Raw genomic sequence first — 16,435 nt, 5'->3', positions numbered from 1 at the left:
ACTGCATCGTATTTTCTCACCAAGGATTAAGGCATTCACGTCTTCTGGATCTAGTCCAGTATTTCACCGTTCTTCCACAAGCTGAAGCATGTCTGCTTCAATTACCTCTGTTGATGCAACGTGAGGGACTCGGTTGTGTGCCTCAACCTCTTTCACTTGGTCGTCTTGCGGAGCTACGCGCACCGCAAGCGTCCGCAAAGAAATCTTGCTCTGTGTCAAGCATCCCGATAATGACCAGAATGACGCTGACGGTGTTCCGCCAAGTCGCCGGAGGCTTGGAACGGGAAATCAGTGCCAATGCCCCCTTGCTCGATGCGGCTCGAAACCACATGCGCTGCGAAGCAAGCCGGAGGAGTTGCCTGCTCGGGACAAGGTCTGGAGAGCAAGATGTGCCCATGTGGAGTTCTTACAGCGCCAGGGACGCCTGGTTACCCCGCGCGTGTTGTTGAAACGTGGTGATGCCGATCGCTTAATCTCTGGGTTGCACGACATGGAAACTGAACAAAGGAAGTGAATGTGAGTCGGTCCTTGTCGACTCTTCAGCTCTTGTTCCTGTGCGTAGTTCCGCCATGGCGGGCGACAAGAGACTAGTAGCATGCTCACAAGAAGGCTTCTCTTGTAGGTCATTTGGCTTGTTGTGGATCCGGAACGAACGGCGGCATTCGCTAGGATGCGGGGTCTCCACACGCCAAGCCTCTCCCCAGCTTTCCTCGCCCTTTTGGCTTTGTCCCGCAGATTTCCCTCTCCTGTTGGCAGGCTGATGCTAGGATCGTGCGGTCCTAAAAAGGTAGCCACAGAGCACCCCGGACGAATGAGTGGTGAATCCCCGTGCCTCGGTACTTTACCAGCAGTGATGCTTCCCTTCCCAATGCGCCCACTGTGCTTGGCAGCGCGTGGGTGGGGAGGCGAACGGCAAGAGCTTTGGACATATAACGTGTATATCGTGGGCTTACCCTACTCCTGCTCGAACTCACTACATTCCCTCCTACTTTCCTAAGGGTCCACGACCAACCTACGTATCCACCATGGCTCATCAAGAGTCTGTCATGCGTCACGACGACGCGTTCGAGAAGAGGCCGGTCTCGCTCAAGGAAAACATCGATGGCTCCCAAGATGGCTCCGGATACGAATGCGAGTTTAGTGAGCGAGAGCAGAGAAAGATCATTCATCGCATCGACCGGCGTCTTGTCGTGACTGTCGGAGTGCTGTACTGCATCAGTTTGATGGACCGTACCAATCTCAGCGCTGCTGCTATCGCTGGGTTCGTGAATTGTGGACCCGAAATTGCTCGGTGTAGAAGCTGACAGCCAACAGTATGAATGTCGAGCTTGGCCTGGGCAAGCTAGAAGGCACAATATCTCGTTACTCTGTCGTCACCATCGTATTCTTCGCTTCCTACATCGTTTTCCAACCCCCGGCAACAGTAATTTGTCGCTACCTTGGACCTAGGAACTTCCTCTCGGTTATTGTAGTGCTATGGGGTGGTGTCATGATCGGCATGGGCTTTGCAGACAGTTACGGAACCATGTCTGCACTACGAGTTGTCCTTGGAGTATTGGAAGCCGGTTTCTTCCCAAGCTGTGTATACTTGCTGTCCACCTGGTGTAAGCGTGACATAGAAACCGACTGGCCGTTAGATGCTGACAATTGTTTCAGATACCCGATACGACATCGGAAAGCGGTACTCGTGTTTCTATATCCTTGGAAGTCTGGCATCTGCTTGTGCTGGTATCCTGGCGTACGGCTTGATGCAACTGAAAGGCCGAGAGGGTCTGAACGGTTGGCGATGTAAGTTGTTACCAGGTTGCGCCTTACGTTTTGACAACACTGACGCAAAGTTCCAAAATTAGGGATCTTCATCATTGAAGGCGCGCTAACGTGCTTCCTTGGTATCGTCGGTTACTGGGCATTGGTGGATTTCCCGGACAAGGCGCATAAGTCGTGGAACTTCCTGACTGAGCGTGAAGCTATGTTCATCATTGATCGTGTCAACAAGGATCGTGGTGATGCTAAGCCCGAGCCATGGTCTCTGGCCAAGTTCTTCAAGGGTGGTGCTGATATCAAAATCTGGGGATTCGCGATGGTATGTCCTCAGGTTACCGTTTGAATGCCAAGTATTGACAAAGATAGATCTTCTTCAACACCACGACTGTTACGTACGCGCTGGCGTACTTCCTGCCTATCATTCTGACAGGAAACATGGGCTTCAGCGTCGGTGCAGCCCAATGTCTTGTTGCGCCTCCTTACGCATTTGCCGCCATCGTCATGTACACAACCGGCTGGCTTGGAGACAAGTACCACCTCCGTGGACCTATCATTCTGTTCAACATGGTTCTCTGCCTCGTCGGTCTACCCATTATGGGCTTCCATAGCAACTCGAACGTCAGGTACTTTGGCGTCTTCCTGACCACTGCTGGCGCGAACAGCAACATCCCCGCCACAATGTCATACCAGGCAAACAACATCAGAGGCCAGTGGAAGCGCGCATTCTGTTCTGCCATCTTGGTTGGAATGGGCGGCGTCGGCGGCATCGCTGGTGGTCTCGTCTTCAGGGAACAAGACAAGCCCGGATATGAGCCTGGACTATACGCCTGCATCGCATGCTGCCTGCTTACAATCGTTGTTGTCATTCTGATAACGTTGAGGTCGTGGAGCTTGAACAAGCGTGCGGATCGGGGTGAGCTTGAGCTAGAGTACAACGTATGTACCTTCCATTCACAATATCTGCGCCCAGATACTAATATGTGCACAGGACGGCGACCAGAAGGGCTTCAGATACACTTACTAAAGTCGCACCAAGCGTGACCGATACAGTAGTGACGATGCTCGTGGTTAACCCTGGGATTTACGCCGTTGGACCAATCTTCCAAAGCGGACTACTATACCAGTTTATCCTAGCATTCAAATATTAACGATATCATGTTCCATTTTTTCGCGTTCTGCGGCACATGCCTTGTAAAACACATAAATACTGCTTGAGTGTGATCGATTTCTGGACTAGCAAAGCTGCAAAAGTGCTCGTTCATCGCAAAAGGCGCTCTCGCGATTTTGGCATGGCTATATGATGCTCAGGCAGCCTCAGGATCAGTAATCCGCTTCTTGGTGTTCTCGGCGGGCAAGCAGTACTGGCTGCTTTTGGCTGAGCCCTCCAGACCTACATGATGAAGTAGTAATCATTACATGCGCTCGGGATACAAATCACCCGAATAAACGCGTACAGCGCCAGCGATACAATCTCGCTCACTAGCACGTAGGCATTCGTAGCAATCAAGTTACTGTTCCGTCATTCACTGACCCTATGTCCTCTTAATCATTCTTACAGTTCTTCACGACAAACTCCGCCTATGTAGGACAGCTGATAGTCTTCCAGAGTCGGTCAACAAGCTGTATCATGCATTCAATCTTACCACCACCAAAATCGCCGCTTACAAACACTATAGGAACATTCGGCACCCATCGGGACAATTTGTACTGAGTTTCAACGGACCTACTAATACAGCGGCATACGCTACAGTGGTCGCGAAAACCTCTGCTCGCCTGGCATTAATACAGAGCCTGATACTCATCGCAAACAGTCATGTGTACAGACTCACTAGCTGCGTCGTATGAGTAGACTTGGGCATCTTTCACTGGAGTAGGCCATGGTATCTGTCAATTAACGTTTTGCAGTTTGCAACGTAGTATCATTACAAAATCCTCTAGGGAAGCTAATGCAATGCTTGGCGCTAACTCCCGCTGTACAAATGCGCATCAAGCCTGCCATATGCAAGTACGAAATGTGAACCCTTCTGATACATCGCCAATAGCAGCCAAACTTCACTCTTGATTTACAAACGTTCCAAAAAAACATGACTCGAGAGAGGAGGAATATAGGTATCAGAGTATCAGCTCCAAAAGCGTGTTCTGACGCCGAATTACTAGTAGGATTTGTATTTCTGCGTACACGTTAGGTAATTCTCTTTCCAGCAACAAGATCACCAAACTTACGTCGTCAATCTTACGTCTAGATCCCGCATCAAGTGCGTTACCAACGCCTAACAAGGCATTACTCAGCGCTTTCGTAGCACCAAGTGCGGGCCGTAATATGACAGTTGGGGCATGTCGAGCTAGCGCCCTTGCAACACCAGTTCCACTACCCTCTTCCATCACCTCTGCAGGTATCGCTATTACTGCGTCGCGAGCAGTAAGCAAGTCACGCTCAAGGTGCCGAGCTGCACTACGCAGACCAGCGCGCACACCAATTGGCTGGTTAGCGTAGTTGGATACGGCGCGTGGCTCCTCGGTGTCAGAATTCGGATCTTCGCCGTCCCAGTCGAGAGACTGATGACCACTCGGCGAGGCAGTCTGCGGGTTTAGGAACACCTCAGCACCTTCGAGTAGGTTCTGAGTACCGATTGCTACCTTTGCGCCCAGACGTGCCACCTCCGATGTGGTGTTTCTGGCGAACGCGTACACGCCCTTCTGTAAACTTCGAACGATCCGACCGTCCTTCTTGTACTCGCGCATAGGCACCACCACGAGGTCTTTGAGGCTAGATCCGACATTCACGAGGGGGCGTACAGCTGCCAAGCCCGATAGTACACCCGGTAGCTGATTATTAATCACATCCGGCATCCAGACATCGTTCAAAGTCTGGTGCAGCTTGTCGAACGATGTAATTCCATACACAATAGCATGGCGCAAGATGATATCCGAACCATCTAGTATCAGGAAGTTTTTGAATTCGGTTGTGTGTCCGGATCGAATACTGCGATAGTCGACACGCTTGGGTTTGTAGTCTAGCTTCATGTGGACCGCCATCACCTCCAGTCGCTGGATGAAGGGCTGATCACCAGCTGGGGTACTAACAGGTGCCGTTTCGTCTTTGAATTCGAAGAAACGTGTGATGAACTCCAATGCATCTTGGTCGACATGCAAGCGGAGTGGAAGTACGTTTACCTTTCTGTCGCATTAGTGAAGGCTGAAAGTTTAAAAGTTCAGCAGAGCTTACCTTGATGACGAGTTCAGATGCAGCCAGATCAGTGACTGGCTTGACTGTTACGAGTTCGAGATTGATCATTGGACGGATGAGTTCCCTCATATCTGGATCTATGGCACATGTGATGAATTTGTGCCATGAGGAGGTAGGGACATGGTCGTAAACCTCGAGGTCTTGCACGCGGACGTTGACGGAATTAATCGTTTCCCCTGTGTCGGGCGGAAATACGACAAAGTCGACGGCGACGCCCTTCAGTGAGAACGCAATCTTCTTGTGTTTGCTGCGCTGAAGCTTGAGACGACGCCTAGACTTGGTCGCACTGCGGGGCCGTACGGTAGCTCCTGTAGAACGTGTTGCTGTCGAAGTTGCATAGCTACCCGTTTCGCTGGCAAGATCGTCGATTTCGTGGTTGATGCGCCGAGCAAGAGCTCCCTTCTCCTCCTTGATGGGTACACCAATCCAAACAGAATTGAAGAGGAAGTCTTCTTCAACAAAGTCATCATCGTCATCTTCTTCTCTTGCTTTGCGCCGTCGTTCCTCTGCGCGAGCCTCTACATCGTCCACGGCTTGAGTGATGATACTTCGTGTTCGAGGCCAGTCGTAGCCATCGTATAAGTTCCAGATAATATTGACGTCGCGGACACGCACTTTTAGCGGTGCATCTGGAGTCTTGAACTCGTTCGAGAGATGGTATTGGTTCTTAGCAGAATCCCATTTGCGGGCTTTACCCTTTGGTTCCACTTTTGACTCCCCAAAGTATTCGTCGCTGAAATCGAAATCTTCTTCGCCTTGAGTGATCTCGTACTTCTCCTGGAAGCTTTCCAGAAGAGCTCGGTCACCACGTTGGCGAGTCATGGGTGGCGTAGCCAAAGCGCTGAGGTCGTCCTCACCAAGTAGGCTGTCGCCCATCTCCTCGTGTGTAGGCAAAGACTGTGAGTTATAGATGCTCCCAACGAACTCAAGGTTGGTTGGTACATCGTCCTCAACTAGATCGGCATTGCTCATGAAATCGACAGCGCCAGTCTCTTCGTCTTCGATCAATTCGTCGCCAGTGAACGACTCCATCATTTGCTGTAGAGGTACCACAGTCCGATATTGTTCAGCGGTAGAAGGTGCCATTGGTGGCTGTAGGCCGTTCAGGATTGTGATGAGGGTCTGCGTAGAATCTGCACATGATTCAATGACAAACAACTCATTCTTGAACTCAACGTCCACCAACTGTGGCCTTTCCTTCCCATCGCCTCTAATGTTGACATACACCTTAGCAGCCGCAATCGAGCTCAAAGACACATAGCCTAACTTGCTGAGTTCCAGAAGATGACTGTTTGTAGAAGGAAAAGGTGAAGCCGACTCGTGCTCCTCCTCCAGACGCGCTATGTCATCTATAGCATGCATCGAAGCCTTCCGAAGGTCTACCGTAACAGAGTAGTCATCCATTGCTTGCTTGCCCACAACATGTGCCTCTGTAAGCACAAATAAACCTTTAGAGGATGACTTTCGAGGATTCAGACCAATTGCGCAATTCCTCAGCAGCAGGTCGACCTGTAGCGGCTGAGGAGTGGCTGTCGCAGGCGAACTTACTTGGGAGGATTGTCGACTAAGGCTTTGGGGCGGAGAGACACCTGTGATAGTTGCGACGCTCGATGCCAGGCCCTGAGCAAGACTGTCAACCGTGCCATCCTCAGATATCCCTAAGGCTGCCATAATAGTGTTGACTCGGTATTCAACACAGAGGTTGAAAAACTTCACCTTCGCCATGGGCTCCATCTCATCACCCACCATTCTTAGCATGATGACAGGTAATTGTTCCGATGGGCGGAGTTTGACCACTTCGTGGATCAACACTTCGGTCTCCCTACTAACAGTTGCATTGCCAACTTCAACAGCCAGCAAAGCCGGAACACCAATTTGTGCTAGTGCAGCCTCTCGCAGAATGACAGACACGTTACCAAGCTTCTCATTCACCATGACCCGGGCGTCCAGCTGCTTCACTGATACAAGGCTGAGAAGGCCTGGTCGATCGTCGTCCGGCAGGTATTTTGTGACCTTCGACAACCGCGCTAGCTCTACACCAAGACTTTCCAACGTCCTCAGTTCTTGGATATCCGAAACCCAAATTCCGACTTCGCTGGTCTCGATTCGGAGCACTGAGCCCTTCCTGCGCTGGCGCAGTAGTGTCTCGATTAGAATGTCGTCGTTGTTTTCGTAAGGATTCTTTGATGGCGTGATCAGGGAGATCAGTCTCGCTAAGTCGGTCTCTTCGGGTTCGAAAAGGAAACTGACCGTAGTGCCCTTCATTTCTGCAGCGAAAGGTGCAGTTTTACTGGTCTCTTCTGTGTAGGGACCAGAGAGCTGGATCTCGGAAACCTTGAGACGCACGTTGCTTTGCCGTACAGCAATTCGCACGGATGTCGTCTGCAGTTGCATAGAACATGCCTTCCCCTTGAGCGTGAAGGAGACCTCTCCGAATTGGACCTGGATCTTAGGAGGATTTGCAGCTGGTGGCGGTGATTTGACGGGCGGATGCAAACCATCACCGAAATGGACGCCACGGGGACGAGGGCGTGCTGGAGACATGACTGGACTCTGAACGGTGCTAGTCGAATTTATAGAGCTGCTCAATTCAAGCATGCCACTAAAACCTCCGAAAGAACCGAGCGCTGTGTCCAGCTTCTGAATATCGAACATGACTTTGACAGGTCGTGTAACGACGGTGATGCGAGTGTCTTTGCCCTGCTCTATCTCAACTTCTATGTCATGGCTGGGCTGTTCTGGCATGACATTGGCTGAGCGTCTGGATCTTGGTCGTGAACTGCGGAAAGAAATGATATCGTTATCCAAGGATGCGAGCACGAATTTACCGATCCGGATTTGTGACCGTGCAGTAGAGCCGCTGCTCTGACTGTTGAGATGTATTGCTGAAAGATTGATCCTCAGAATCGCATCCATCGGTTTGAGATCGAGTTGCTGGTTCGCGACTGATCCTTCTTGGAAAGACTCTGTCAAGATGTTTTCCAGCCACGATATCGCAATATGCTTAACAGAGACTTCGAGACTACTAGCGGAATTCTTTCCAGCTTCTGTCGGTTCGGGTACTACAACTTTCTTTTCCGAAAGCGGCTCACCACTCACAGCTTGCATAAGCCGAGCAAACATGCCAGCCATGATACGACCAGTTGAAATGTCCATGTGCCCCGCTATGTTGCCGACGTCAACAATAATGGAAGGCACATATGTCGGCTTCGACTGTGTTGGTGGTTGGGGTGCGTGTGGTGCTTCCGGAGTGGGTCGTCCGCGAGATGATGCATCTAACGAGGGCTTTTGTCGATGTGAGGAAGCGTAGGCATAGTTGGAGAACGACCCCGGCATCTCGGCAAAGATTGAATCTTCACCCAAATTGGAAGGCTTGAAGTCCAGTCCTACTGTCTGCGTGGTACCTTCATTTGTATCGCCGCTGCTCTCTTCATCGTCAAGGACTAGAGGAAACCAGACAGTAATCTCATCGATGGAGAGGAAACGCCTCGCTTGTTTTCGAAAAGCGGAAGCGTCAGGCTTAGGGGTATATGGACGATCGAAGTTTGGCAGTAAGATTGAACTCTGTCGGCTTCTCGGGCGAGGGGTCTCGCAACCTTCGTCTGTCTCGGGCAAAGGCGCTAGTATGCTCCCTGATATCATGTCCTGTGGTATCGATTTAGAGGTATCTGAACTTGAATCTCTGCTGGAAACTGAGGATGAGTCCCAGCCTCCAGGTACATGCGCCGGGTGGGCGCTATCGCCTGCGTTTCCGCTTACAGCGCTCATATACATGCTCTCGGCCTCATCGTGCGTGAAATATTTGGACTCGGCCATGTCTTCTTCAGGTGATGGTGATGGTGATGGTGATGGTGATGAGTCGAACTGCTGATGTGGACGATCGAAAGAGACTTGCGCTTCCTCATCTGTGTGCTCTTTCGCTGAAGCTAGATTGTCAGTATAGGAGGAGGCTGCTTCACCGTGCCTCGATTCAGCCGGGGAGTGGGTCGAACTTGGCACATGAAAAGAGCGGCCGAGAGCAGACACAGTAGGCAAGTCCGATAGTGAGGCATCGCTAGCGGCCCCTGAATGGTGGGTGTACCGACTTGAGCTTGCACCGTCCAGCCCCCAAGTTCTATCTTCTGACGGTCGTCCAATTTCCGGCGTGTCATCGAATTGGGGGTCGAGCATATTATTCTGCATGGCGTATTCAAGCAAGCCTTCGTCGTCGTAAAGTACGCTGCTTCCATCCAGACCATGCACAGGTGAAAGTCGATCAGTTTGATCGGGTAAGCCACCCGCAGCACGCAGATCCAGGCCATCATCGGAATTAGCATCTGCAAAACGATCGTCGTCTACGGTATGTACAGAGGATTCCAGTATTGTCGGTTCAGGAGATTTAGGATGCTCTGGGGACACAGTCCTTTCGCGAGAGTATGTCTCGTCCCCTTGCGTCAGCGAGGCTTTTGAACTAGAAAGCATCTCTTCGTCTACCGGCAATTGCGTGGAGCTAATTCCTTCCTCTTGCATAAACTGGCTAGACTGTACGAACTGACTTGGTTCAGCAGATTGGCTACAATGCATAGGTAGGCCCTGTACACTGCTCGTTGCAGGGTTGCTGGCGGTCTCTTGGCTCATTGACACTTCAGATCGGATTGTGATCGGAGACAATGGTTGTGATAGTCCCGATGAAGACGCGTAGTTCTCGACATCAGATACCAAGCGCCCGCAGATGTTTTCCACACGCATTCTTCGCTTACCTAGCTTGGTGTTATCGAGTGACGGTGCTGCTGACGCGAATTCGACGCGCATGTCTTTGGAAGTTATTGAATCAATCGCTATGCGCTCGACGTGGAAGCTGAGAGATACTGGAGAGTTCTGATTTAGCTTTGCTGCATCTTGGGTGTTCTTCGCAAAGTGATCTTCCACTTCTATATCGATGTCATTTACGGTGATACTCAGGCGATCTAGTGCAGTATTGAGAATGTTGCGCAGGTACGTCGGGAGCGCCAGGGGAGCGCCGATGCCCGCAGAAGCTTCGTCACCATCGTCACTAGATGAGACAGATTCTTGCATATACTCTGACTGGGAGGCTAGCTCCTGCTGCAGCTCACGAATCTCCTCGGCAGGCTCCGATTTCATGAAGGACTTGGCCAACTCGTCTACTGTCGGCACATGTTCGTCATCGTCGTCAGAACCACTATCGCTCTGGTCGTTGTAGGTAGCGGAAGTCGAAGCTGGTTCCGTAGGTGGCGAGGATCGTGAAGGGTTGTGTTGCTGGCCGGGAGGAGATGAGGAGGCATCTCCCACGTCCTCTATCAGCTGTGCCTGGACTTGTATGCCATCCACTTCTATTGATATCTGGGGAACGCCGAAGTCGAGGACGAAGGTGACTCGGAGTAGGGAGGCTCGCGCTTTCGATAGATTTATTTCGGGAGGGAGTTTGAGATGTAATAGTGTGACGAGTTTCTATGAGGCCATGTTAGTCAAGTTTGCGGGCGGAGCGCGCATCTCCAGCACGCACCTTGATGTGTAGGCCGACGTCCCGAACCTCGAGTGTAGTCCGCTTTCCCACGTCAACGCTCACGAAGTCGGCAGGGTCCTTGTCGAATATGTCGATGTGGCGCAACCCATAGAGAAGCAGCCGGCGGCCGATGGAGCTCGAGAGCCCGGAGAAGAAGGCCATGGCGGTCGGGGGGCTGGCGACTGGGTTGAGGGATCTTTTGACTGTAGGCCGGTCGGACGCCTATCGTTACGAGAGAAGAGGCTCCATGAGTGGTGGGTGGTGCCGTTTCGTAGCGCGTGCAACGATATCGGAGCGCGAGATGTCTTCGCTCTAGCTGTACAGCGATGCAGAGACAGAGGAAGGGAGAGAGTGGTGCCTGCCAAGTCTAATTCCTGGACAAGCCGCGGTTCGAGAACGTGCAGAGGTCCGAGTTCTAGAGAAAGGTGTACTGCAAGAGCATCAGCAACAGGGTTAGTGAGGGTGCAGGTTCCCGTGGCAAAAAAAGACGTGGTTGATCACAGGGCGAGGTTCCGAGGTTTAGCGCGTAGGTCCCAGGTGCGTACAAGTAGCAGATGATGTGTTATACCATTGCAGGCGACCGTGCAGCACCACCCCGTCACCCGCTACGGCCCCGCGCATGCATCAGGGCCGCACTAAGCAATCGATAAGCAGGCCGCAACGCGTCAAGAGCGCGAGCAGTCACCGAAACACTCGCCACAGTGATTGCGCGCTCGTGTGAAGTCGTCGCTGCGGCGCAAAGAAGCGTACATTGACTTGTTCCAGCGGGCTCTGGCTGCTGTAGTGCCCTTTGCCCTTTTTTCCGTATCCCGCCGCTCTTGGCACTAGCTAGAGCCCTTTTACGTCAGCTTCGGCTAGCGCCGTTCAGGAAGGAAGTCGCGGAATTCACCGATAACACTCGACGTGACTCTAATACATCAGCATTCTCGGTCCTTTGTTCTCTTCGACCTCCATCTCAAGAACAAAAATCATCATGGCGACAAATGATGCTGCAAACGACGATGAATGGGCCAAGGCCGAAGGCGTCCCTAGCCTAAGCGACCCTTTCATCCAACAATACCTCCAAGGCCGAGATGCACTGGTGCAGCAAGAGAAGAGACAACGAAGTGGTTGGTGACCCAAAAGTGATCACATGAACACGCCATTCATATGGGTCTGACAACCTTCAGACTACCTCTTTCGCCAAAATCTATCGCCTATGGCCCAGGAAGCGTGCGCTATCGTCTCTCAGATCCGTTTCGAGGAGCAACAAACGCTTTGGACTAAAGATTATGAGGACAGCCTGTTGACCGATCATGTCGATGTCTTCCCGGGAATGATGTTCTCGCTTGCCAAAGAGCGCATGGAGAAGAGCAAGTTATGGCAGATCATCAAGAAGATGCCAAAGGGCGCACTACTGCATTGCCACTTGGAAGCCATGGTCGACCTTGACTGGGCCATCGAAGAAGCTCTCAATACCGAAGGTATTTGCGTAGTTGCTGATGGCCCGATCACCGACAGCCAGACCAGGCGCAAAACCGGCTTCTCTTTCACTTACTCCAAAGACGCCAAAACCGAAATGTCGATCTGGGACGACGGCTACGCTGCCAAGACCCCAATACCCGTGAATCAAGCCGCAGACAGTTTTCCAGACGGTGGAAAAGCAGCGTTTATCGAGTGGATCCGCTCCCGCGTCACCATCACTGCATCCGAGCACCTCTCCCACCATGAGGGGCCCAACGAAGTGTGGCGCAAGTTCATGTCGTGCTTTCCTATACTCGGATCCCTGATCTACTATGAGCCTATTTTCCGCAAATTCATCCGCAGAATGTGCAAAGCCTTGGTCGACGACGGCGTATACTATGTCGATCTACGCTCAGCTTTCTATACGCCCTACCGTAGTGCGAAGAAGGAGAACTGGGATGAAGATTGGTTTAATATGCTCGAGCACTTGGCTGATGAGATTGAAAAGTTCAAGGCAAGCGAAGAGGGCAAAGAGTTCTGGGGTGCAAGGATGATCTGGACCACAATCAGACAATTTGGGAAGAAGCAGGTTATCGAGAGTAAGTCTGACATCACCTAAGAACATTAGCCTTCCCTTCAAGGTGACCAAAACGTGTTCTGTTATCAAGCTGATGGTCCATAGGTATGAAACAATGCATAGAGATGAAACTAGAGTTCCCAGAGATAATCGCGGGCTATGACCTGGTTGGCCAGGAAGATCTAGGCCGTCCGCTCTCTGATCTTGCTCCTGAACTGTTCTGGTTCCGCAAGGCCTGCGCTCAAGAGGGTGTCGACATACCGTTCTTTTTCCATGCCGGTGAAACGCTAGGCGATGGCGATTCGACTGATGAAAACCTTTTCGACGCGATCATCTTGGGCACAAGACGCATTGGACATGGCTTTAGTCTCTACAAGCATCCATTACTCATCGACATGGTGAAAGAGAAGAGAATCCTAGTGGAGAGTTGCCCGGTATCTAACGAAGTACTGCGGCTATGTGGGAGCATCATGTCCCATCCTTTACCCGCGCTTCTAGCTCGCGGCGTTCCATGCTCGCTTTGCAACGACGACCCGACCATCCTTGGCCAAGGGCTGTCTGGTATGTCGCACGATTTCTGGCAAGCGCTACAGGGGTGGGAGAATCTCGGCTTGGAGGGTTTGGGATCTTTGGCAGAGAACAGCGTTCGTTGGGCGAGTCTGGACGATTACAGCACGAAGGATTGGACCCAGGATGTGAAGGATGGCATGTTTGGAAAGGGTGTGCGCGCGCAGAGATTGAAGGAGTGGGTGAGTAAATGGGAGAGGTTCTGTGCATGGATCGTAGAAGAGTACGGCGTTGATGAAAACCTAGAATCTGAGGAGTAGCTATGAAGCTTCGCATGAGCATACATTGAAAATGTGGCACGACATGAAAAACAACAAAGAATACTGCACTATTACAAGCGAGCTTACCTACAATTCCCGCTAGATGGACAGCATCCATAATGCTAATTGCTTCTTGACACTTGATTCTAGTCTACAGATGATGAGGTAGGAAATCGGATGCCTGCATTGCGTAAACTCTCTCTATCGCCGTAAATCGAAATTTCGCGGTAAATAGCCCCTCCTCAGCGATGCCTTCTCCCATCATGACAGTCGCACTGCTATGGTCGGCATCAAAATGACGACAATGTATACTGCAGTCACAGCGTAGTCCGTATGGAAACGCTCGATAGGCTGAGTGACGGCACAACAGGACTGCCTCGACCTTGCCCATATTCTAGGCCGAGACAGACTTGGCATTGCGGCATTTTTGGTCTCCCTTGTGGAATCTGAGCGCAGGTTCTTTATCGTCGAATTCCATCATAACTACTTTAGCACGTCTACGCACTCCTGTGCTGCCTGGATATAAGGCCCCGAACTCCCGATTGGGAATGGCGTCGAATATTGCCTGAAAGTTCCAGGCAGAAGCTTAGTAACATCTCAGCATCCGCAAATTTCCCCTGAATGCCTTCGATTACAAGTAGCGCATGAAGGCGCGATTCCATCAATTAAAAACATTAGGTTATATTATGACCAGCAATCATCATTGAGCATACTATATCATGTCGTCGCCACACAATTTCGACATCCTCCGCCTAGCTCCTGAGCTTGTAGCCAACGTTATCAAGCAAGTCGACAACAAAAAGGACCTATCCCATGTTCGACTCGCTTGTAAAGCGTTGGACGACCACGCAGCTAAAGAGCTTTTCAAAGAGGTGTATATTTCCCCGTCGGAAGGGCACATTGGATCTTGGAACACGATCAGCCAGGATGATGTCATCAGGCGAATGCCTCGACATGCAATCATCCACACACATCCAGATATCGAAGACCATGGACTAGGCCACACAAGAGAGCCTATCGAGGTCGATGAGGATGATGAGGATGCTCTGGTTTTCGATGACGCCCTTGCCGCCTTATCAAGGTTTCCAAACCTTGACTCTCTGGAGATTGGCTTCACTCCAGAATGCATGGGTCGGGATGCCGACTACTGGCAGGAGGTGGAAGAGGATGTATCTGATCGCGAAGAAAGGTTAACGCTCATCTTCCAGGCCATCAAAGACAGGACGGCAGACGATAACAATCGGACAATTCGGAAGCTGACAATCATCAACCTTCAGAACTGTCCCATTCCTGAGTTCACTTCCTCTGACCTCTTTCGCGATGTTATGGCTCAGCTAGAAGAGCTGCATATAACTATGGTGCAAGAATACAACGAGCATGGGCCAGATCACGACTACACCAAAGTCGAGCTGCAGATTTTCCCAGCGTACTTCTGTTCGCATTGGCTAAAGCCTGTTGCTCCGAATCTAAAAGCACTGTCTATCTATAGTGCATCAGATAATTGGGGCCCTTTTCCTGGCTACTTTGACCCGAGTGGTATCTCTTTCCCAAAGCTCGAGACACTTGCTCTGGGCTATTACACGCTTGCGCACGACGACGATCTCAACTGGATCCTCGCTATCAAGTCGCTGCGAAGGCTTATCTTCCACAATTGTATGATTGCTTCTTGGATTCGCATCGATTCTGACAATATGAATCAGTGGAAGGTCCGGACGCAAGACTGGACCAGCTTGTCGGATCCCAAAGATCACGATTGGGACAAGGACTTTGCGTACGGCGGGAGATGGAGTCAGTTTTTGGATCGCATCGCGAGAGATCTTACGAACCTTATCGACTTTCGCTTTGGTTATGGAAACTCATATGAAGACCCAGAATACAAGATCACAAACCGCGATAATTGTCCCACTGAGGTCTTTTTCCAACGATACATTTGCTTTGACAACGGAATCTTGCCTACGCACTGGCCAGAGCCGAGGCATGACGATGGAGTGTTGTATTCTTGGCTTAAGGAAGGATTTCCTGTGAACGCGCACAAGGAGAATTTTGATGAAGATCAGAGGAGTCTAGACGCACTTCTTCAAACTTTACAGTCAAGGATAGAAGGAAATTAGAAAAGATTACAATCCCTGTGCGTTAAATATATATCTGCGCTAACTTAGTACTTTATACTCGGTATAATAGAGGTTTAGAGAAGTGATACGTACTTATTGCTAAACAATAGAGATAATAATACTGGATGCACACTTCCTCGTAGTGAATGATAGTATTGTTAGTCATAGACTAGAGACGAATCGCTATCAAGCCACGATAGTGGGGGGAGAGGTATTTAAGGCTATTCCGGGCTATTCTAAGCTAGAAATTACTAGAACAGTCTAGTTCCTTACACTTGTTTAATATCTAGAAAAGTATCTTCTAAAACAGAATAATTACTACTAACTACTAGTGTATAACGTAATCTGCTACGTTATTATACTTAACTTAAATATTAATATATAGTTAATAGTTAACTGTAGCTAGTAGGAAGCTTGAAGTGAGTTTTATATATAGTAGTAGGTGTACAACTAGCTAAATATTTTTTACTTGCTATAAAAGTTATAATTAAAAGAACTACTATAAACTCTTTAGTAGTTTAAAACGCTTTACTAAAGGTTTAGTATATTATACTAGAAAGCAAAGCGTAGCTTAGGCTACGCTCTTATTTACTAGCTTACTGTCCTCTACAATTATAGCAATTATAAGTAAAGCTAATTATAAATATTTATAAGCATACAGCTATTCTGCTATAATACTATAATTTTAGCTGTGTTAAGCACTTTACTCTGAATTTATAATTATTAATAAATTAATCGTAAAAAGTATTTTTTTTCTTTAGCAGAACATAGACATAGTAATTAAAATTTTACCTTTATTTATATCTTTTTAGTCTATTAGTAGCGCAGGCGTTCTAAATTCATATAATAGAGTAAAGCATTTTAATATAGAGCTAAAAGCACCTAAAAAGATATTAAATTACTTTAATTAGCTGTATTACGTATATTTAGTTACTTATTTTACCTAGAATAGTACTATAGAAT

General features: G+C 49.7%; 4 protein-coding genes across 4 annotated transcripts; 3 read left to right on the top strand and 1 right to left on the bottom strand.

The window, feature by feature from the left end:
• Positions 1-1,025: 1,025 nt before the first annotated feature.
• On the top strand, positions 1,026-2,788 carry AA0111_g12308 (hypothetical protein; the record flags this gene model as incomplete). Its single annotated transcript, XM_028646272.1, has 6 exons — positions 1,026-1,261; positions 1,315-1,604; positions 1,657-1,788; positions 1,851-2,083; positions 2,131-2,700; positions 2,753-2,788. 6 exons carry the CDS (start codon positions 1,026-1,028, stop codon positions 2,786-2,788), a joined length of 1,497 nt encoding a protein of 498 aa, XP_028500094.1.
• Positions 2,789-3,917: 1,129 nt separating this feature from the next.
• AA0111_g12307 (Autophagy-related protein 2) lies at positions 3,918-10,676 on the bottom strand (the record flags this gene model as incomplete). The annotated part of the gene is made up of 4 exons (XM_028646271.1): positions 3,918-3,935; positions 3,988-4,938; positions 4,991-10,459; positions 10,515-10,676. 4 exons carry the CDS (start codon positions 10,674-10,676, stop codon positions 3,918-3,920), a joined length of 6,600 nt encoding a protein of 2,199 aa, XP_028500091.1.
• An 811-nt stretch (positions 10,677-11,487) lies between these two features.
• On the top strand, positions 11,488-13,361 carry AA0111_g12306 (hypothetical protein; the record flags this gene model as incomplete). Its single annotated transcript, XM_028646270.1, has 3 exons — positions 11,488-11,623; positions 11,684-12,556; positions 12,640-13,361. 3 exons carry the CDS (start codon positions 11,488-11,490, stop codon positions 13,359-13,361), a joined length of 1,731 nt encoding a protein of 576 aa, XP_028500081.1.
• A 719-nt stretch (positions 13,362-14,080) lies between these two features.
• On the top strand, positions 14,081-15,472 carry AA0111_g12305 (hypothetical protein; the record flags this gene model as incomplete). Its single annotated transcript, XM_028646269.1, has 1 exon — positions 14,081-15,472. The coding sequence occupies one exon, from the start codon at positions 14,081-14,083 to the stop codon at positions 15,470-15,472; it is 1,392 nt and encodes a 463-aa protein (XP_028500092.1).
• Positions 15,473-16,435: the final 963 nt, after the last annotated feature.

Source organism: Alternaria arborescens, assembly GCF_004154835.1.
Source record: "Alternaria arborescens strain FERA 675 chromosome Unknown contig_74, whole genome shotgun sequence".
Classification (NCBI taxonomy): domain Eukaryota; kingdom Fungi; phylum Ascomycota; class Dothideomycetes; order Pleosporales; family Pleosporaceae; genus Alternaria; species Alternaria arborescens.
Note: the sequence above shows the minus strand (reverse complement) of the source record. Positions and strands in the feature narration are given on the sequence as shown.